Source organism: Eurypyga helias, unplaced genomic scaffold (assembly GCF_000690775.1).
Source record: "Eurypyga helias isolate BGI_N326 unplaced genomic scaffold, ASM69077v1 scaffold8248, whole genome shotgun sequence".
In the NCBI taxonomy this organism is placed as follows: domain Eukaryota; kingdom Metazoa; phylum Chordata; class Aves; order Eurypygiformes; family Eurypygidae; genus Eurypyga; species Eurypyga helias.
The window spans coordinates 1-15,910 of NW_010264902.1; the positions used below are offsets into that span (position 1 = coordinate 1).

The following is a 15,910-nucleotide window of genomic DNA, read 5'->3' on the forward strand; positions in this document are numbered from 1 at the left end:
GCAGGAGCGCGTGAAGAGGTGCTGAGGTGTTCTGCCCCTCTGCCCTCCCTGCGTGTAGCTCTTGCCACCAGCAGCAGAAGGATCCCCTCGCCCAGAGAGCCGGCCCTTCACCTTGAAGCAAACCCCTACTTTCTGCTGCACTAGGCGCCCGTGTCATGCAGCCACGTTGAACTTGGCAGAGTTACACTCGTCTGGGCAAGACAAGCCTTGTCCTTCCCCAGGTTTTAACTGGTCCCGGCAGGACAGTGATTCTCACCTGAAGATCCCGGTTTTTAAGGATGCCCACCCAGAACGCCTCCTGGCAGTGGTTGAACGCCAGCATTGCCTTCACTCGGTATACAAATTGTTCCAGCGACTTCTTCAACAAAGGCACGTGGTTGGTCAGTCCAATGTCCTGGCGAATCTAGATGGGCAACAGTAAACCACAACTGCAACTGATTCTGGCTGTTTATGCAGCCGTTAGTTAGACAGGTGGGAGGGAAGACAAAGGCCATCACTCCGAATGTCCCCCCCTTCCTTCTTCCCCCAGCTTTATCTGCTGAGCATGAAGTCACATGGTCTGGGATATCTCTATGGTCAGTCGGGTCAGCTGTCCCCGCTGTGTCCCTTTCCCAGCTCCTTGTGCCCCCCAGCCCCCCCCCGGCTGGGGTGGGGTGAGAGGCAGCAAAGTCCCTGACTCTGTGCAAGCACTGCTCAGCAGTAACTAAAACATCCCTGTGTTACCAACACCGTTCTCAGCACCGATCCAAAACACAGCCCCACACCAGCTGCTACGAAGAAAACTGACTCCATCCCAGCCAAAACCAGCACAACAGCCCACCTAGGAAAGGAGACAGCCACTCGCCTTTAGCCACAAGCTACAAACTAACACTGTAGGGAGTTTCATGTCACAAAATTGCTGAACTCCCAGGCACAGAGAATAAAGACTGGGAAAGGCGTCCAATAAGCCACTGCAGTGACAATCTTTTCTTGCTCATTGTCTGAAGCAATCCCTTTACGCTAGCTACGTGCAAGGTGCATGCACTATAAACTCCCAAGCCAGCTTTTCCAGACCAAAGCATCACTGGCTTTTGGAGAACTAGGACAGGAGGGAACAGATGGAGTTGCTGTATGCAAAAACCAGCCAAGGAAGGGCAGCTATGCCAAGTACTCTGCAAGAGTTAGCTCCGAGTGAGCATCTCTTCCTGCTAGGCTTGGATCTGGAGGACAGAACAGTCATTGCTGAACCAGGAAACCTGCCAAGAGCCATAAACAATTATTCTGTGCACAAGTATTTCTCTCTTTCATGAGAATACTTTGGAACCTTCTGCATTAAGTAGTTCTCATTAGCTATACTCTGAAATCAGCTCAACTCCATTTCTTGGAAGAGTGCAACATGCCTGGGGAGAGGAACACTGCTTTGCTTCACGTTCTGCCGAGGGGGAATGGGGAACTAAGTGCCACCAGCAAGCTGATCTCTAGCCTGTGTAACCCAGCCATCATCAGCACTAACCACAACCCAATCAGGGAAAACCTCACTAGTGACACAGCCCCCAGTCATGGTGCTCCCTGGGCCTTGGAACCTCCCTGACTGTCCTTGGGCAGTTTGGAGACTCAAAGTACCACGACATTTGCAAAAATCCGTCTCCAGAAACTGTCCTTACATCCAGCATTAGATATGTCAGCAGAAGAGAGACTTGGTGTGAAAGGGAAAGGACAAACATTTTGGAAATTACAGGCGAAGCTGCTTGCCACTGTCTGCTGTGTGATGCTCTTCAAAGACACTCGTGCTGAGGGAGAGCAGCAAATCTGAGGTGGCCCGGCATGGTGTGACAGTGAGCATCTACTAGTTTTGTATGAGAGTGAAATCACGACTGCTTTCACAAATGTTGGTGCCAACTCCTCTTCAAAGAGGTGTGGAGCATTCACTGCACATTTATTTGCCTAGATTCAGCTGCTGCCTTCTCATTCTTGCAAAAATCTGGCATAGAGACCTAATGAGATTGCAGGGCCGTGGGACACCGCACTTGGAAACACCAGTCAAGTGCAAAGACAAACGGGCCGTCACAAGCTGCAGTGATGTTCTCCCGCTTACAGGGTGAACCGTGACTTTAAAGTGGGCATGAAGGTTGCACTTTCAAACACAGGAAGGACTTTTTAGCAACCCCAAGGTTTGTGCCAGCTTCCATTCTCCCCTGGGCTGGTAGCTGCAATGGCACGTTCTGATCTCCAGCTAGGCTTTTACACTCCTGATGCCAGCTCCGGACCAAATCAGTAGTAAATCTGGCTTGGGGAGCCATGCTAATAGCTGGCTTTCTCCCTTCTCCAACCTGCCTTCTTGAACCTTTCAGGAGTCTCACAGCAACAGAGCAGCACACATGAAGCTCTTTAACAGCCTTCTCCCATGCAATTCCCTCTTGCAACAAGCACTGGCTCTCCACACTGTAAGCAGCGAGCTAAATCCTCTCCTTCCTTCCTGCCCAGAGACTCCTACAGGGAGACTGGCAAACGGGTTGTGTGTTACCACCTTCCTCCCCTCCCTTTTCCCTCTTCCCTAGTACCAACGTAACAATGCCAAAAAGGCACCGCAAGAGGGCTCTGAGTAAGGTTTGAGTAAGGTTTTCCCTTTGTCCGCCTCCTGTTGCTTATTCCTCTGACTCACACGGCTGTTGGTCTTTCCAAAGCTTCTCTCCCATGTTATTAACCTGGCATCTGTACTTTATGCAAGGTCTCTACCTTGCGTCCTCAGAAACACCCTCTTACAGGTGCCAACAGCCAAAGACGTCAAGAACCTCTGTCCTAGAAAAGAGCAGGCTAACCTGATCTGACAGCCATCAGCCACTCCAGATCAAAGACATCAACATCTGGACCATTAACCAAGGCCATTTCTCCTCCTCTAGAGCTTTTGCTCGTACAGACACTGCTGGAAGCCTGCAAGTAGAACCTGCCTGTGCCCTGGAAAAGCCATGGAAGGGAAACAAGTCATTCTTAGCATAGGTGTTTGTGCTGCAGTTGGAACTTCTCTTACCTTGGAATGGCCACACATGTGATGAAGTTGTCTGGTACTCAGCTGCAAGGTTTTCAGTAAACTCTGCACATCATCCTGCAATAAATAAGTAGACCAGCAAATCATTCTCAAAGGATTTTTCCATAAGGGAAACAATAATGGGTCCTAGAAATCCTTTCAAAGGGTTAAGGGGCAGAGATACGACACACACATGCAGGAAGCAGGTGACGAATGGGATGAAGCCATAGGAGACCTGCACTGTGCATATTAGTCAAGTCACTGGCAATAAAAATATGACCACGTGCCATAAGGCTAAGCACTTTGAACTGAAACTGATTCTGAACCAGAGTTTGGAATGAACACATATCATCACAAGTGGGGCAGTTAAAATCAAGACAACCTTGCCACATCTCGCCTTGCGGGCGACCTTCTGAAACAGGAGAGCCAGAGGAAAAGTATAACACATACAGCTCAACTGTGGTATCTGAAACGCATCCGACACGATCTCTGGAGAGCGATCCTCTTGACTGAGCAAATCACGTGGCACTTTCTTTTGTCCCGTGGCAACGACTAGATACCTGGTTGATAACCTCATTCCCAAACACCATGATCACAGGTCTCACATTTACCACAGAAAGGAGTTATCTATTAGAGACAAGCTGCGAAGACTGCGCCAAAGGACGAGTCTCGCTGGCAAAGTCAGATGCCTTGCAACAAAGCAGGGGGAGCTGGTCAACTGTTCCTGCTCGTCACATAGTGCAGCAAGGTTGGTCTGTCCGCCTGCACTCACACATGTTGTCCTGCTCCAAGCGCCAAGAACTGCAAAGACACCAGTGTCCCAGCCCATCCGGACCACAAGCCCTCCCCAACCCGACTGATCGCGTGAGCTTCCTGCTGTGTGAGTGACACCTCTGTGGTGACAGCTGGAGACATTAGATGTGTTTGTCACCAAGTGTCACGCCAAGGTGTGACCAGAGACAGGAATATCCTTCTAGCAAGCATCAGTCATGCTTCCCAACCGGTTCCAGACAGTTCTGTCTCCAGAAGGCTTACCCTGTGCTTTTTAAAGCTGTAGTCCAGGAGAGGCATGGCAAGCTTCATAAACGTTTCTACGAAGAGACGGCCGTACTGGAAAGAATGATAAAGGTATCAGAGGGCAAATTTAAATTCCTTTACAAAGAACCATCAGAGTCCCATAAGGTAATGATACATTCTTTCAAGCTGTCCTGGACACTGCTCTCGCTTAGTAAGACTACATTCCTGTGAAGGCTGTCCTGGAACATACAGGATCAGTAAAGGCTCCCACTTGCATCACTGCAAAGAGAGGCCGGAAGGACAAGGTCTCATTCCTGCACGCGTCCCTGGGTTTATTCACTAGCAAATTGGGAATAAAACGGAACTGAACACAAGATGTCAGAATCACTATTCATATACATGAGTTGTAGCAGAAAAGGGAGAGCTGCAAAGGAACACATGATCTTTCTGGGCTCCAAGGGGGACCTGTCTGCTGTGATGTCTCCTCATTTGGAGTACCATGGGGAAAGGAGAGAGGGGAAAGGGTCTGAAGTCAGTAATGCTAATTACAGTGAGTTCACTGCGGTCGAGCCATATGATGAGGAGTCATGGAAGACAGTTAAAGGTGTAAGAAAATATCTGCTGCTTCCAGAGAATTCAGTAACCACTCTACTCCCCTGGAGGCAATGGTTTAAGAAAGCTGGTACTCAAACTGCTCTCCTGTTGTTTTCAATCCTTGCTTACCTTCAGGCAGATGCTGAGTACAGGCCTGCTGTCAAACACCTACTTGGGCGAGAGGAAAAGGAGAGCCAGATCAGCCCACGAGTCCAAAGCAAACAACGCAAACACAGCAGCCAAATAAAAATAGCCCTTCATTACCTACCCTTCATTAAAGTGAGAACCCTGTTCTAAGGTAACATCCATTCTCAAGTTTCAACAAGCAACACCACATAAGCACGTGAAAGGTAGTGGCTGTCAGGCGGAAGCACTTGGCGGGGTGGCTGTTGGGTGACCTAAGGTGCACCTTTTGCAGGGGGCACAGCATATCTCAACAACCCTCAGTTTGGGACTCCAGAGACCCAAGTCCAGCTGATGGGCAAGTAACCGCATAACGGATGAAGCAGAACAGAGATGTGCAAAATAACGTATTTTGGAGGAAATAATGAAGCTATTAGATCAGCAGTGCCAGCTGCAAAAGACACCAGGTGTCTCTGCACGGGTCACACAGAGGTGCGGCCCAACAGCAAACAAAGAAATGGAACAGATGGTCTCAGCTCTCTTGGAGGCGTTCTGCTGCTGCAGATCTGCGTCTGTACTTTTGCCAGTGACCAATTCCATAACTAATTAATGAATGTTCTGACTGGCATAGCACACAGATGTGAGTGAGAGCTGTGAGGGTACCCTGGTGCTGCTATGGATTGCAGAACAGAAGCAGCTGGTCCAGCTCTACCCTTTGTGCTCTCAAAAGGCATCTGGAGCACAGGGAGAGCTCCAGTGAATGCTGCTGTGCAGAAAAATCCAGCTCAATTCACCAGAGCTCATAAGCTGAACTTGAAAGAGCTGGACTTGCCAATCATCACTCTGGATATGATAAAAGCAAACAGTAATGATCAAGCTGAGCAAGGAGAAAAGCACAGCTGTACCTATCGCCCTCTGCCCAAAACATCACCACACTCAAGTGAGACTGAATGCCCCAAAACTGATGGAAAGGGATATTTCATCCAGCAGGGCTGGCCCCCACAGTTCACCACCGTGGGATGACATGAATTGTCAGCAGGATTCAACGGGAGATCGTGTTACCGTCACAGCAAGTGAAGCCGAGGGCTATCAGATAAGCACTGAATGCAGGTTACTGACAGGAATCCAAGCCTCCTGTTCAGAGCATGAGCCTGCCTTCAGCTGAATGGATCAGAGTATTTCCTTCTGTCAGATGTTACTCCAGATCTACCCGAAGGGTTTCTCCCATCTGCCCCTTCCACAGCTGGCAGTGGACTCTGTCAGACACAACACACTACAGTGGGGAATTGGGGTGTTCGTTCAGTCCTTTTTCTGCATTTGCTCATCATCCTGTCTTTGTGCGGGCTTACTATTTGTTTGAGGACTGTTAGCAAGATGTGCAGGCTGTAAGAGTGAAGTAGTACTGGCATGAACTCTAAACAGAAAGCCCTGCACACAGATTGTAACTGGCTTTATGGACCGTCTCTGGGCTGTGCCGCTAGTCAGACATACTTCACGTTTCTCCCTTGTGCTCATGAGCCTGGGTACACTGGGCTTTGCTGGGAATCTGAAGGTAAAGCCAGAAAAACCACCAGAACCTCACCTTGACCAAGTTAATGAGGATATGGAAATTCCGCACAGCGATGTTCCAGTGCAGCAGCTTCTCCAGTTGCACCTAAGGGGATGCAAGGGGACAGTAACCCAAGATGGTGTATTTCCTCTCACCTTGCTGGATGCTCTCTCAGCATTTCTGAACCCAAAACATTGTTGTTGTTGAAGACAGAGAAACAAAGCTTCACCACAGGCAGATACAGCACAGCAAAACCACTTAATGGCAATTCCAGCCTGATCAGTGCCCACGTGGCTTAAAATGCTAAGAGTTAACACGCTTCCTTGCTCTCTGAGCAGCTCTTGGCTGCAGAATAATTCCATGCTCCCACACAGGCATGCAGACCAACTGCACAGCATTTTGCTCATTACTACCTAGAGCTTCTGCTGGGTTTACTGGATTTTTGACATGGTACCAACCAGAAAAGGATGCTCCTTATACGTGCACCCTGCTTATCAGTTCTGGCTGATGAACGAAGCTGTCTGACTGCATTTCCTAAGCAAAATGCAGAAGCAGATTCCTTCCTAATTTACACATCTTAATTGTGCTGTACAGTTTAACTTATGTCTTCTTCCCCTCGAAGATCCCAGTGTGTTTATTTTCCTACCTCACTTGAGTCTGACGGTTTCCCAGCTGGGATGCTTTTCACTGAACTCTCTAGCTGAGCCATCATTACTCTGAAGAAAACCGGGAATGTCTGCCTGGGGAGAAAGTGAGAGCCAAACTAAAAGCCAGCTCTGAGCATCTAGATAGGGTTATAGTCCCCAGAACAACGTGGAGAAGTTGAAGGTTACCCAGCTGGGCATCCTTCTCAATAGGAAATCACAGGAGATTTACCCTAGGACTAGCATGTCTAGCCCAGCCTCATCGCCTAGACAGATGGAGAATCCTGGGAAGTCAGCACCACTTCCCCAGTATGAGCCACACAGGCCCCCGAGGGTGCCTCTTGGGGTGCTTTATACCATCGCAGTAGCACAGAAAGAGGCAACACACCTGACGACAGGCAGCAGTTCATTCTCCAATTAAAATGGCTCCCAGATAATAAGCTCAGCATTGTGTTAAGGCACAGGGTGCCCAGAGAAGCTGTGGATGCCCCATCCCTGGAAGTGTCCAAGGCCAGGCTGGATGAGGCTTGGAGCAACCTGGTCTAGTGGAAGGTGTCCCTGCCCATGGCAGAGGGGTTGGAACTGGATGGCCTTTAAGGTCCCTTCCAACCCAAACGATTCCGTGAGTCTATGAAAGGTCACCATGTACTAACCTCTTGCGTGCTGCCAAACAAATGTTTACAAATGCCCAGAGTATTCCACAGCAGTACTAACATGGAACCATAATAGACCACAAAACAAGAGAATTAAACATTAAAAAGCAGAAATGGGCATTACACATTTCACGAAATCCGAAGTTTCTACTGATATAATTACCTGCTTAGCGTAGGGTAAGTAGAAGAACATCCATCTTTGGCAGAGTTGATCAGTTCAGGAACACCGACACTGGCTATTTCTTCTATAGCTTTCGGGATGTTATCTGCGTGCTCCAGGTAGACACTAAATCCAAACCAGCGTAGTTCATCAGTAAATACTATGTAGAGTAACACAGCAAGTCCTTGAGCACTGCCCTACCTGCAACACGTGGCCTAAAACCGTTCAGCACATTCTTATGCCAAAGGCAGTCACACGCAGGGAAGCCAAGGCAACGCTCAGAACCGTCACAGTCATGTCACTAAAAGCTACTGTGATCTGAAACGTACCCGGATTTAATATTTCATCCTTCTTCCCTTTAGGAAGGAGACTGGGGAGAGGAGAAGATGGAGTTGCCCTTTATATGAGAGAAGGGCTGTAATGGGTGGAGCCCTGCCTGAGGATAGGTGAGGAGCCAACCAAAAGCTTATGGGTAGGGATGAAAGAGCCAACCAGTGTGGGCGATGTTGCAGGGGGTGTCTGCTACAGGCCACCTGGGTGGGGAACAAGTAAATGAAGCCTTCAACAAGGAGCTAAGTAGCCGCCCCGTGTTTGCAGGAGGCCCTGGTCCTCAGGGAGACCTAACCACTATGATACCTGCCGGAAGGACCGCGCAGCAGGGCATAGCAATCCGGGAGGCTCCTGGAGACCATCAATGACAACTTCCCGACACAAATGACAGAGGAGCTGATGAGTAAAGGTACTCTGCTGGACCTCACACTTAAAAAACAAAGAAGGGCTCTTTGGGGATGGGAAGGTTGAAGGCAGCCTTGGCTGCAGGGACCAGAAGATGGTGGACTTCAGGATCCTGAGAGGAGGGAGCAGGACAAACAGCAAGATCATAATCCTGGACATAAGGAGGGCAGACTCTCGCCTCTTCACAGATCTTCTTGCCACGGGGCAGGTGCTAGAGGGAAGGAGGGTCTGAGAAGGCTGGTTGATATTCAAGGATCGCCTCCTCCAAGTGCAAGAACAGTTAATCTCAAAGAGCAGAAAGTCAAACAAAAATGCCAGGATGCCTGCATGGATGAACAAGAAGGTCCTGGCAAAACTCAAATACAAAAAGGAGGCGTACAGAAGGTGGCAGCAGAGACAGGTAACCTGTGAGGAATACAGAGACACTGTCCAAGCATGCAGGGACGTGGTTAGGAAAGCCAAAGCCCTCCTGGAGTTGAGTCTGCCAAATGTGGCACAGGGTGTCAAGAGCAATAAGAAGGGCTTCTTTAAGTACCTAAGTAGCAAACGGAAGACTAGGGAAAACGTGGGTCCACTGCTGAACGGGGCAGGGGCCTGGTGACACAGGACATGGAAAAGGGAAGGTTCAGATTAGATATTAGGAAAAACTTCACTGAGAGAGTAGTCAGGCACTGGAACAGGCTGCCCAGGGAAGCGGTGGAGTCACCATCCCTGGAGGTGTTCAAGGAACATGTAGACGTGGGGCTTGAGGACATGGTCTAGTGGGTACAGTAGTGTTGGGTTGATGGTTGAACTGGATGATCTTACAGGTCTTTTCCAAGCTTAGTGACTCTGTGAAAGGCCAAGGTACATATTAAGGGACTGAATGCTTTCATCACCTCAGTTGTTACTAGAATTCCCATGTGTCAGAGAGGGGTAAGTCTGGAGCAAGGAAGACTGTGGAAGGTTAGGGAATAGCTAAGCAAACTGGACCTACATAAGTCCACAGGCTCTGAGTGCTGAGGGAAGTGGCTGATGTCATTGCAAGGCTAATTCTCAATTACCTTTGAATGATCACAGTGATGGCGAGAGATGCCTGAAGGCTGCAGGAAAGCAAATGTCACTCCTATCTTCAAGAAGGGCAGGAGGAAGGACATGGAGAACTACAGGCCAGTCAGCCACACCTTATTGCCTGGGAAGGTCATGGAATAACTATCCTGAAAGCTATTTCCAGACACATGAAGGATAGGAAGGTGACTGGGAGTAGTCAGTATGGATTCACCAGGAGGAAGTCATGTCTGACCAGCCTGGTAACCTTTGATGAAACAACTGGCTTGTAGATGAGGGGAGGGTAGTGGATATTGTCTACCTTGACTTGTGAGGCTTTCAGCACTGTCTCCTGTAAGATCCTCATAGAGCAGCTGTTGAAGTATGGGCTGGATGAGCAGACAGCGAGGTGGACTGCAAACTGGCTGAAGAGCCAAGCTCAGAGGGTTGTGCCCAGCTTGGGACCGGGCAGCCTGCTCAAGCAGAGGGGATGGAACAAGGTGACATCCAGAAGTCCCTTCCAACCTCAACCATTCTGTGATTCAGTGACTGTTTCACCTAATACTCGGTTCTGCTCTCCTTGACTTTAGTGAGAGCTGATTTGCTTTCAGTTTAGTGGAAGCAAAACCAGACACTTGGCTCCGTATCCACACTTAGGTGTGTATGCACGCGCACATACTTGTACAGACGTGTTGATAGATACTGACAGGCTATGCGCTAGCAAACCTGAGGTCCAAACATGCTTCTGTGGCCAATGGCTAACAACTCTTTCTGTCACTCACTGCCTTTCAATGCTGTAGAAACAGTGCTTTAGGCCAAACTGTGTAGGTGTGAGGGTTATGTTTGAGAGGTCATTCCCCTGCAGCAACAGTAATTATTAGAAAAGGAGTGTCTGTGCATGCTCGAGACAACCCTTGAGCCATACCAGAGCAGAATGTGCAGTGCGCTGTTGAACTGGCTGCCCTTCTCTCGGTCTCCACTGGGCTTCACCCATGACTGGCAGAGGAACTGCTTTGCTACGGAGGCTGTAAAAGATAAGGGATAACTTAGTGAAGGAAAGAGATGCGTTTCATTTCCCATGTATTGCAAGAATCCACAACAATTTCATTCTTCCATATAAAGGCCACGTGTCCCAGTGGCTCTCTGAAATGTCACAATATCGCTACTCCTCAACATGCCTGAACTCTGTTAATTTATAATGTATTTCCCCTAAAAAGCAGTAAGGCCAACAGGATTACTTGGTTACCGACTGGGGTTAATCCACAACACACACTCAGTGGGCAGTTCTCCCAGTGTGGGACTGTTTAAAATAGTAAAATAATCTCAAAGGAGGGAACTTACAATTCTGAGTGGCTACAGGGATCTGAGAAGGACAAACTCTAGAGGTGTCGTAGTATGCCAAGGTGTGGCCGAGAGAGGTGACTGTCTGGAGTCTTTATTTCACGAGCGACAAAGTGGAGACCAACTAGTTTTGTTGTATATTCCCTGCAAGCGTGCCTGTGCCTTACTTGCTTGCATGCTGGTCCTCTTACAGAACAGGTCCTAATCCCTGAGGAGAGTTCTCTTAACTGGAAATGTGTGTTCCATGGGCTTAAGATCACAGAGGATTTCCTCTCTCTGCTCTGAAGTAACAGCTCTATTTGCAGTTCATTTCCATAATTTTTGGAAATGAGCTGTCACAGACATGTGCTTACACCAGGAAGCTACAGTGGATTAAGTCTGTGATCACCCCCATCATCAGTGATTAAACTGGTACCAAAAATCGAATTGCAGGCTTGTTCTTAGAACTGTGAAAAGCTGTGAGGCTGGGATTTTTAACACCACCAGCTGAGAGCGCTGGAGTCTGCCTTCCTGCATGTGACTGAAGCCCAGCAAAACAAACACAAAAGAGGTTCCAGTAGATTTACCGCTATTCCTTTCATTAACCACTAGGACTGTTCGCCCAGCGAGATGCCTAGGACACTGGAGAAAAATCCCATCCTCAAAAGATGCACTCCAGAGATAGACCCCAGGATTTACAGGCAAAGGACAGCATGGAAACTAGTTGGAGATTAGAGGTGCTTCCCACATTACCCATTTTCTCTTTCTTCCAACCCGACATCGGTTTCTCAGCAATGGCAATCAGGAGCTGAGAGAAGATGAACGCACAGTGGAAGCTGGGAACACTCTGCTGGAAATTCAGTAGGTAGCGAAAGCTCTCACTGGGGATGACAGGAAAGGGAAAAGGTGAAACCACTGTAGATAGGGTGATCTCCCAGAAACACAGAAATCAAAAGGAACTATCAGACCAGCTCAGATCCAAGGTCTCCCTAGGCCTGTCTGTTGTCCCTGGCAGTGCCCCTCTGCAGAAGGAAGGGTAGTCAACCACCAGTATCTAAAACTGCAGTCACTGAGAAACTCCTCTCAAGCCCCGTCACTCTTAAGTGCAGCAACAGCTTTACACACTGCTTTTGCCTCGTGTTCCTGTCAGCATTTTAACTATCCAGAACATACTCATTCCTTCTGTGAATCCTACTAATCTCCGAGTCTCAAACAGCATACAAACGAATGAGATCCACAGATTAACAGATCTCTTACAATCTAGTAGCCCCTTTGCATTAGGTTTGACTGCACTGCCATTCAATTAAATACAAAGCTCTCTGAAGGCAGTATGGGCTCTGTGAGAAACCCCAAACACCCTTTACCCATAATGCCCACACAAACCAGGGAAGACTGCTTGAAATTCATCCCTTTCAGAAATACTGACTCTACCTTATCAGCTCCTCAAGAAGAAGAAACTCCGTCTCTCCTGGCTTTAGCCTGTCTGCAAGCACCTGGAGAGCTGATCTCAGCAAGTCAGTGTTTTCATGCTGAGAAAACCCATTCCTGAGGGGGAAGGAAAAAAAAAAAATCCAGTTTATCATCAGACTAGCAGGAAGAGAAGCATCAGATGCAAAAGCATATCTGGGCATATTTTTGCAACAAGAAAAATGAAGATTCTGGGTATGCAAGAACAACCCCTGCAATGGAAGTCATAAGGGGACAGAAAAAACTGAAAACTGATTTTGACAGCAAACTTAGTTCATACATGCTTTATCTCTTCCAGGGAATGGAAAACCTTGTGTACACACAAAACTAACTTCCCAGTTAGACTGCAGCCCTGGCTAGGAGAGGACAGGCCGTTTCACAGAAGTGGAGGTCTATAAATACTAAAACAATGCTATGCAGACCAGAAAAAAAAGAGGATGTCTAATGCCAATTGCTGTGCAAGTGCAGTGACAGTGGCTGGTCACCCCTTGAAAAACAGGTAGGAGCCTAACAGGGAGGAAAACTGTAGAGATCTTCATTAGTGCTTTGAACTCCCGGTGTCTCTGAAATCCTTCAGTGAGGGTGAGCATTCTGGAAAGGCTCAAGTGCCTCCGTGTTATGTCTCAACCTATAGACTGAACACGTACACTTGATAACGGTAATGCTCTAGAGCACCTTTAACACACAAGTTAATTAACAATTGGTAATATGAGGGCTTGATTGAATGTTGAGTTGTAACTTGGTTGTTGGACCTAAGTGGCTGAACAGCCAGCCCCAGCATACGGCTGTCTGACCTACAGCAAAACAGTTTGGACAGAGAGTAACGTAACTAAGTAGGAAACCCAATGTTGAGCTGCCTGTGGTTACAAAGTGGGGCAGGTGCTTTGGTTTACAAGATGAGTACACTCGGGAACAACCAACATACAAACTGGCTAATGAGAAAATGACCAACCTGGGAACAGTCAGGAGGGGATCAGGGTCCCCGAGACTCCAGTAGTGGCAGGAGAAGCAGACCTCAGACCTCACACATTTTTTTTCCCCACACACAGATCCAAATTAGGGCTCAGAAAAAACTTCTGTGATGCTATCCTGAATTATATTAGCAGATGCAGAGGTCAAATCCAGGCTGCACATGCATTGCTGAGTTTGGCATTTATAAATGCAGTTTGAGTGCATCAGCAGCACAGGCTTTTCGTCAATGCAGGACACACTCATCCTTCCCACTGGCAAAAAAATCCTTTATTGCTCAGGATTCAGGCAGTGACAATTTAGCCAAGGATGAGGGAATTGCTGGGTAAGAAATTCTGAGCTGCCTAGGCAGAATGGGAGTCACACAACCAGGTGTGCTGGTACTTACACTGGTCTTCATCCAAACCCACACTGAATTCCAGCCAGTTTAGTGCCTCACTGAACTTTCACTGTTAGCCACCTACAGTTTTAGTCAGCTCAGGATCAGGCAAGGAAGCTGGGCAGAACTGTAAAGTGCTTACAAGTCTCCAGGCACTGCAGTGTGTTGCTCTGTGTGGCTGACAGACTGTTTGCTGGGTACAAACACTTGAAAGAAAAGGAACAAGAAGCAGCAATAAACAGACCATATTCATTTAGAAGACTATATTCTGTTTAAACTCACCAAACAAAGAGGGAGCGAAAGGTTAGTAGCAGCTGTTGGTAACAAGATGACATCAGCTGGTGCTCCTGGATGTTCACGCCTGGGTTGTCTTCCACGCCCTGATTTTGTACAGCAACTGCCTTTAATACAGAACAAATACTTCATTAAATGCTATTCCAAGGAAAGATAGTGGCACAAGAATCCATTTCTGTAAATTCCACGTTTAATAAACCTGAAGAAAACAAATCCACTCTCTTTTTCCCCACAAACAAAACCAAAAATACCTCTAGAGGTGACAACATCTGAGTCAGTTGCTGCCTGCTGACCTGGAAGTAGTTGTGCATGTTCTCCATGTGATTACACAGGGGCTTCAGTAGCTTGACTACACATGTAGCAACTTCCTTGGGGGATCTCTGACACAGGTGGGAAAAGCCAAAATCCTTGTAGCCTCTTTCCTGTAGCAAAGCCCAAAGATCAAAGTCACTTCATCAGCCTGACTTGAGAATAACTTCACATCAAGCGCTACAATTCCCGATGCCACAGACTGTCAGGAAGGGTCACGGCACACAAAAGTTGGCTTCTGCTGGACACCCAGCACCAACTCAGGCAAGTGGGTAACGTTTGACGAAAACTGGCGTGGCTTGTAGCTCTTACATTTTACTCAGACACTATGAGAAGACAGTGCCTGCACACGGGAATTAAGACAGGCAGAAGGACAAGGATACTGAGTATGATGGAGCCCATCAGGCTGTAGTGGATCTCTCAGAATTCAGTGCAATAGGCCATACACATTTACTTTCCTCCTGAAGGGATCAGCCAGGAATGCAAAGAGTCACTGCATTCACAGGGTGTTCTTCCAAAGGCTACAGAAGCAACAGGAACCTGGATTCAGCAGCTTTTGTTGGATCCAGCAGTTACCTGGCCTGCCTAACCTGAGCTGCTTCTTTAACAGCAGAGCCAGTCTCCCCAGGGAGGGCTAGGAAAAGGGTCGCTTGAGTTCCGAGGCTGCTAGGCCTCAGTTATACACCCTTTCCTGAGACTTGCTGCAGAGAACCAGATGCTGCTAACACCTCAGCAAGGGAAGTGGTCAGAAGTCTCTTCTGAAAGAGCAAGTGCTGCCCTGACATACAGTTGGGCATCAGGACCTCCATTTAACCGTTAGCTGAGAAGAATTCTGAGGGACACGTCTCTCAGGAAAGGCCTGGGGGCCACTGAAGTGCTCTGCCTCAGCCCAGGCCTAGCCCCATCGGCCACTGCTGTACTTGCCTTTGGAAAGGGCACCCTCCTTGTGGAGCCTGAGGTCAGCACATGTTCCAGCTTCCAGCACAGGTCATCCAGGAGGAAGCAAAGCTCAGCAGGCCCCAGCTGCACAACTTCACGAGCCTGCAATTACAAGAACAGTCAATCCCAGGACCCAGCACATAATTGTGGTGCCTTGAAGCTCAAGTCCAACCCCTCCTTTTCCAGTTATGACTCCCAGCTTAGTCGGAACAAATCCCCTCCTGGTACCTAGCTCACAGCCCTGGACCAACACATCTTAACAATAATCTTCTGTCCACTTTACTGGAGCAGAAGGACCAAGGCCACCAAGAGGTGGTTAGGCAAAGCCGCATCAGTATGGCTTTGCACTCCTCCAGTCACCTCTGTGTGCATCTCTGTGTCCAAGACAGACTTTGTCAGCAGCCCACAGTGCAGTACAGTGAAGACTTCGAGGTCTAACTCGCGGAAGTACGGGCGGTAGCTCTGCAGCTGTGCCAGAGGGTTTCCTGCCTCTCTCTCAGCAGTCTGAAAAGTAAATGGCAGAATTAAGGTTGCAACCTGCAAGACTATAGGACTTTCTAGCTCAAACAAAGCTATTTCTTTCACACAGATTTCTATGTTTTGTGCAATAAAAATACTAAGAAGAATTCACGATAGCTGACAGGCACAAAGAATCGGAAGCATTTTCATTCTGGACTGTACAAGTCAACAAACAAAAAACTTCGGAAACTGGAATAATCTTTGCTATC

At 48.1% G+C, this 15,910-nt stretch overlaps 1 protein-coding gene across 1 annotated transcript in view; it reads right to left on the minus strand.

The window, feature by feature from the left end:
* Nucleotides 1–256: 256 nt before the first annotated feature.
* The window catches only part of FANCD2 (Fanconi anemia, complementation group D2), a gene marked incomplete at both ends in the record, with an annotated part of 37,452 nt that continues 21,798 nt past the window's right edge, over nucleotides 257–15,910 (minus strand). Inside the window, 14 exons of the mRNA XM_010156524.1 lie at nucleotides 257–403; nucleotides 3,008–3,082; nucleotides 4,040–4,114; nucleotides 4,745–4,783; nucleotides 6,321–6,392; nucleotides 6,934–7,027; nucleotides 7,748–7,870; nucleotides 10,431–10,530; nucleotides 11,579–11,706; nucleotides 12,257–12,370; nucleotides 13,923–14,041; nucleotides 14,228–14,356; nucleotides 15,168–15,284; nucleotides 15,543–15,686. Of these exons, the coding sequence (XP_010154826.1) occupies nucleotides 257–403; nucleotides 3,008–3,082; nucleotides 4,040–4,114; nucleotides 4,745–4,783; nucleotides 6,321–6,392; nucleotides 6,934–7,027; nucleotides 7,748–7,870; nucleotides 10,431–10,530; nucleotides 11,579–11,706; nucleotides 12,257–12,370; nucleotides 13,923–14,041; nucleotides 14,228–14,356; nucleotides 15,168–15,284; nucleotides 15,543–15,686 (1,476 nt within the window). The remainder of the gene's footprint in view (nucleotides 404–3,007; nucleotides 3,083–4,039; nucleotides 4,115–4,744; nucleotides 4,784–6,320; nucleotides 6,393–6,933; nucleotides 7,028–7,747; nucleotides 7,871–10,430; nucleotides 10,531–11,578; nucleotides 11,707–12,256; nucleotides 12,371–13,922; nucleotides 14,042–14,227; nucleotides 14,357–15,167; nucleotides 15,285–15,542; nucleotides 15,687–15,910) is intronic.